The sequence below is a fragment of the Tenrec ecaudatus genome, chromosome 4 (assembly GCF_050624435.1).
Source record: "Tenrec ecaudatus isolate mTenEca1 chromosome 4, mTenEca1.hap1, whole genome shotgun sequence".
Lineage (NCBI taxonomy): Eukaryota > Metazoa > Chordata > Mammalia > Afrosoricida > Tenrecidae > Tenrec > Tenrec ecaudatus.
In genome coordinates this window covers 64,230,119-64,236,777 of record NC_134533.1, presented here as the reverse complement: position 1 = coordinate 64,236,777, position 6,659 = coordinate 64,230,119, and the positions used below count along the sequence as shown (strand labels likewise).

Genomic DNA, 6,659 nt, shown 5'->3' with positions numbered 1-6,659 from the left:
ACTTTTATGTGATCTCTTAAATTTCAGAAATGGTTAAATTTCCAATTTAATGTGATGTTAGAAATAAGTCATCTTGAAGACTTAATATTTTGTGTCAATAACACCAGTTATTAAAAAATGTGCCTGTGGTCCACAGTAAGTGTTCAAAAGACATTTGGCGAATCAAAGCAAGAATAGAGAAAATATTCCTTTCCAGAAATCCACTCGCTTATTTGTGATATTTCTTGTGGATGGTGTTGTTTATTTCTTCCTATCCTCAGGGAGCATTTTTTGGTGACAATCTTAAATTACTTTATTAACTTGTACAGGTTTGGGGAGTAGGGAATGTATTTTGGTCATCTATATTTTCTTCCCCCTGATTATCCCCTAATGAAACTGTATAGCTTTGAATAGGCAATTTATTGAATTTATGTGAGAAGGAAGATGGGAAAAGAGGGGGAGGAATTGTAAATGAAGGCATGGGGTAAGAATCAGAAAAAATTACCTCTCCAAAAGCTATTTTGCAGCAATTTTTCTGAGAGCCCCTTTGACATCCTTGTTCCTCAGACTATAAATGAAGGGGTTCATCATAGACGTGATGACCAAGTAGAACACAGAGATCACTTTATCTCCTTCACTCATTTTTTTGGAGTTTGGCTTCATGTAGGCAAAGATTGCTGAGCCATAGAAGAGCACCACCACAACGAGATGGGAGCCACAGGTTGAGAAAGCCTTGAGCCTTCCCTCGCCAGACTGCATCTGGATCACAGTGGAGATGATATTCCAGTAGGAGACAAGGATGAGGGACACAGGAGCTAGCAGGATCACCACTCCCATGGCAAAGATGGCCATTTCTGTGCTGTAGGTGTCTGCCGAAGCCAGCTTCAGGAGGGCAGGAGGTTCACAAAAGAAATGGTTAATGATATTGTTTCCCTTGTAGGGTAGACGCAATGTGAATGTGGTGTCCACCAGGGACACCAATGCCCCACTGGCCCAGGACCCGATGGCCAGCTGGACACAGACCCATTGAGTCATGATGGTGGAGTAGTGTAGGGGCTTGCAGACAGCCACATACTCATATGTCAAGAACACACCCCACTCATTCCAACTCAAGTCCATAAATATGCTATAATCCATAAGGCCCTCTCCAGAATCACTGAGCCACATGAAATGATGTAGAGTGCAGGACACTCACAGGCCGGTGTGTGCAGGAATGTGGATCCACGGTTGGTGGAAGTATGGCAGGGTTCCAGTAGCTCTCAGGAGGGGTGGCAGCAGGAACTGAAAAGCTGGGAGGTGACGGCAGAGAGAGGGAGAGATTTTTTGGGTCCTCCTTCTGAGAAGGCCATGCCCACAAGGAGACACTATCAGGATGTGACCTGATTGACAGGTTGGATACTATCCCTACACACACACACACACACACACACACACACACACACACACACACACACACATACACACACACACATATATATATATATATATATATATATATCTTCAAGTTGACATAAATTTATCTAACCACTTCAACATGGTAGAAATGACCTTGTGGGTTTCCAAGACTGTAACTTCAAATAACTTGGCACTTCTCTTTGTTTTTCATCATGCAATTATAAAAACTCTTAAGTTGCTTAGGAGAATGCTAACCGTCAGAATGAATACGCTCTTAAAAGCCTAATAATCTTCCTCGATGGTAGAAGTAAACATGGTGTTCTTCTAGTTCACTAGAGAGAGCCTGAGCCTCTATTACAGTAATCTGTGCATAAGCATTAGGAGTCCTGGTGCCTGGTGGTATAGTGGTTATGCTGCAAGGTCAGCAGTTCAAAACCACCATCCTACCAGCATTTCTCCAGTGAAGACGAATAAGGCTTTCTTTTTCCTACAGAGTTATAGTTTTGGAAATCCCCAGAGGTAGTTCAAGACCGTCCTACAGGGTCACTGGGAGTTGGAATCGACTTGATGACAACGAGTGGTGGTTTTGTGTGTGTGTGTGTGTGTGTGTGTGTGCGAGCGCGCGCACGCATGCATGTGTGTGTATTGTATTTGCTATTCTTTAGTCAAAGATTTTATTGGTTATTTTCATATAGTATTTGTCAATGCCCATGATAATGTCTATAACCACAAAGATCATAAGTTCAAAAAACAAGATTTATTTAATCTAAGACTACCTTTGGTGACATAAAATGTTAAAGAAAGGAGAATTTAGTTGGTTAAGAAAGTAAATTCAAATAGCTATTTGACAGACCACTTGAATGCCATTTTTCTACTTTTCATAAACATAATATTCTCTGAATGTTATGTCTTGGGTCTGACACATATATTTCTCAGACAAAGAGGCATTCTACTATGCAAATATAGCATTACTTTTCTTTTATACTCATTATCCAGGGGATATCCCATCAACCTGACATATTAATATCTATTATATATTAAGATATAGTACATATTATATATTAAATACATAAAGTTTAACTGTGAATAAAGGCCTGGCTAGGACAATTTTTCCTTGAAAGTTTAATCTGTGTTAAAAACCCAACATTTTGTAAACACAGATTTTCATTTGTGTCATCTTATCTGTAAGATAATTTCCAAGCAGTAAATGGCTAGTTACAGACTTTATCCAAGGTTGGGACATAAATGTAGGCATATCTTTACTTCAAATTAAGCAAAACAACTACTTTCAACTCCATCCCAATGCAGAGTAACCCTATTAGACAGAGTAGCGCTGCTCCTCTGCGTTTCTGAGGCTGCACATCTTCCCTGAAGATGGCTTCATTATCCTTCTTCCACTGGACAGCTGGTGGGTTCGCGTGGGGTTGACTATCAATCAACCTCTTGGTTAGCAGCCTAATGCTTATCCTACTGTGCTCCTAGGGCTCTTTTTGATAGATACTATCAATATCTAATATGTTATAAAAGTTTCCAACTTTATATAAAAGAAACAACAAACTTTTAATCAATGGATAAATAAAACATTAGCATAAAAACAAATCTCTACCCAATTAGAAATACTTTAGAGAATTCAGGGAAATAACAAAAGAACAAAATGACAAAATAAAATAAACCTAGAAACCGTAAAATATAGTGTGTTGGACAGGGTTCTCTAGGAGACAAAACCAGATTGCTACTAATTATATATTTATAAAGATAGATATATAATACAAGAAATGAACCGTTAAATTATATACAGATAGATAATACAAGAAATTAACAGTTAAATTATAAAGCAGTGAGACACTAGCAGTAGTTTAAGACTTGAGAGCCGCCAGTTGCCAGTCCCTTATAGAGAGAGCTGAGCTATATATACCCAGGCAGTAACAGCAAGGCAGGTCACCAACTGTCACCAACTGTTGGTCCCCAGCTCCAGAGATGAACATTCCAATCGTGTGGGCTTAAAGGGACCTCAACTTACAGCGACACAGTCCACAGGCTGGGCATCCCACAGGTAGTGTGCCCCTTTCAATTGAGGGAGGATGTCACATGTAGATCCTTGTAATCGGTTCCCCCTTTCCAACTCACCGTCCCTCTACCCTCTTATTATAGCCACTCACATCACTGGTCCTGAGGGATTATCTGCCCTGAATTCCCTGTGTTTCCAGTTCCTGTCTGTACCAGTGTACATCCTCTGGTGTAGCCATATTTGTAAGGTAGAATTGGAATCATGATAGTGGGGGAGGAGTAGTATTTAGGAACTAGAGGAAAGTTGTATGTTTCATCGTTGCTACATCACACCGTGACTGGCTTGTCTCCTCCCTGAGACCCTTCTGTAAGGGGATGTCCAGTGGCCTACAAATGGGCTTTATGCCTCCACTACCCCCTCATTCATGATGATATGATTTTTTTTTGTTTTGATGATGCCTGATACCTGATCTCTTTGACACTTCATGATCGCACAGGTTGGTGTGCTTCTTCCATGTGGGCTTTGTTGCTCTAAGTCAAACTACCTTTTTTTCCTTGCTTTTTAACCTCTATTTTCTTTCTTTTTCTTTCTACTCCTCCCTTTTCTCTCAGACTACCTCATTCTCCCTATTTATTTCTTCTCTTCAGGAAGTTTCTATTATTTACTTTGGGCACTACTTGAAAGAATAAACTACTATTACATTACCCAGAAATCCTCCCAAACCTCACAGCTGAAACACAGTACCATGGATACATCATTCAATTGCAGTATGTACCCACCCTCACACACACACACACACACACACACACACACACACCTCAAGACAAAAAAGGAAAAAGAGTAGGCACATACAAATGAACAACACTTAGATTCCAAGGAATGATTTTGATGGTGAAAAGGCTCTGGAACTACCAGAAAAACAATTCAGAAGGACGTGATGCTCATGTGCTTTCAACAGAAGGAGAATAGTTCCAGAGAATAATAAACAAACAGAAAAACTAGAAAACTTAGATACAATGAGTTGAGAGAAAGAAAAAATATCAAATAAAATAACAATATAAATAAAATAAGAATTATAGAGCACTTAAAAAGAGTAGAGTAGAAGGACTGAGAAAATGCAAAGGCAAATTAGTGAACTTGAAGACAAATATGTTGACTTCAATCTGTGAGATGGACAATCAATAAAAAGAGCAGAGAACTCTGAGAACTATGTGGGACACTATCAAAAGGAACAGCTAATTGCTCATTGGGATCCCAGAAGAGGAAGAGGGAAAAATCCACAAAGAAACTAGCTCAAAGCACTGTGGAAGAAAATTTCCCTAACAATATAAAAGAGGAGAAAATAACTATCAAGGCTACTGAGCAAACCTCAAACAAAAGAGACATCCCCCTAAAAACAGTGCGACATATTGTAATCAAATTTCCAACATGAAATTTGATTTGGGAGAATCCTGAGAGCAGCTAGGAAAGAAAGAACCATCACCTACAAAGGTAAATTTACAATAACAAGCTTCAACTCTTTAACAAAAACCACGCAGGCAAGAACACAATGGAGTGGCATATATAAACCCTGCAAGGTAAAAAAACACACCAAAAGAACTTCCAACCAGAATCCTATACTAGCAAAATTATCCCTTAAATATGAATGGGAAGTAAGAGCATTTACAGACACGGATAAACTAAAGGAATTTATAGAAACAAGAACAGCATTACAAACAATACTTAGGGGATATTCTGGACAAATGACAAAAGTAGACACCTGAGATTAACGCACAAGAAAAAACCACCTAGAAATGAGTACACTTAAAACAGCGTTCAAAAGCAGCATAGAAATACAGGAAAATTAAATAGACCATTATTCACATACACACACAAAATCAAAATGACAGCACAAAATCCACACATAACAATAACAACATTTAATATTACCATTAATATTAAACACACGGGTCAAGAGACAGAGTAGCAGATTGGATCAGAAAACAAGGTCCATCAATATGCTGCTTGCAAGCAGCACACCTTAGACACAAAAACAAAAAATAGACAAAAATATCCAAGGTTGGGGGGGCAATTTCAAGGTAACGAACAAAAGGAACAGGAATGGCAACATTAATTTCCAATGAAATAGACTTCTAGACTTCCATTATGGAGTCAAAGAAGGACGCTACATGATGATTAAAGAAGCACAACTATAACAAGCATATATACACACTCAACAAAAGACCCTTGGACTACATTAATCAAGCTCTTATAGAACCAAAAAGAGAAATGGATAATCATCAATGACAAGAGGACACTTCAATATAACACTGAGGAAGGACATGTCATTGGCAAATAAATTCAATAAAGACACAAAAATGTAAACAACACAATTAACCAACTTGATCTCCTAGATATATATACACGACTCCACATAACTGCAACACTATAGAAATTCTTTTTCAGTGCATCTGGAACATTCTCTATACTAGAGCATATGTAAGGCCACAAAGTAAATCTTCATAAATTTAAAATATGGATATATTACAATCCAAGACAACAATGTTTTCATTATTAAATAAGGACTCAGACTCACTGCTATCAAGTTGTTCCAACCCATAATGACCTTGTAGGAAAAAATAGAACTGGCCTGAGTGTTTCTCAGGCTGCTTTTTGTTTTTTTAATGGGACTAGAAAGCCTTGTTTTTCTCCAGTGCAGCCCTGGGAGGAGTCACACTGCTGACCTGTAGTCGGCAACCCAGTGCATAACCACTCTGCCACCAGGGCTCCTCAGGAAGAAGAAATGCACTTTTTAAATTCCTTGAGACTAAAGAGAATGAAAGCGCAACACACTAAACCTTTGGGATATATCAAAACAAGAACTCAGAAAGCAATTTATAGCAATAAACACACACATGAAAAAGAAAACAAAAATCAACACATCTTAATCTAGCACATCCCATAACCACAAAAAGGGCAACAAAATACATCTTCAACCACCAAAAGAAAAAAAATCATAAAGATTAGAGCAGAAAAAAAACAGAAAAAGTCAACAATATAAGAAGCTGATTCTTTGAAAGTATTAAAAAAAGATAAACCACTAGCAAAACTCACAAAGGAAGAGAGAAGATAACAAAATCAAGAATAAGACATGAAAGGAGTGACCTCACAACATATCATAAGGAAAACAATTTAAATTATAATGAATTACCACGAAAGATTGTACTCCAACATTTTTTTTCAAGTCTAACTAGCTCATCATGGAATAGAACCTACATTCAGGAGGGGTGTAAGTGAA

General features: G+C 38.1%; 1 protein-coding gene across 1 annotated transcript; it reads right to left on the bottom strand.

The window, feature by feature from the left end:
• Positions 1–495: 495 nt before the first annotated feature.
• Positions 496–1,116, bottom strand: LOC142445847 (olfactory receptor 2D3-like). Its single transcript, XM_075547725.1, has one exon. The coding sequence runs from the start codon at positions 1,114–1,116 to the stop codon at positions 496–498; it is 621 nt and encodes a 206-aa protein (XP_075403840.1).
• Between the last annotated feature and the right edge of the window lie 5,543 nt (positions 1,117–6,659).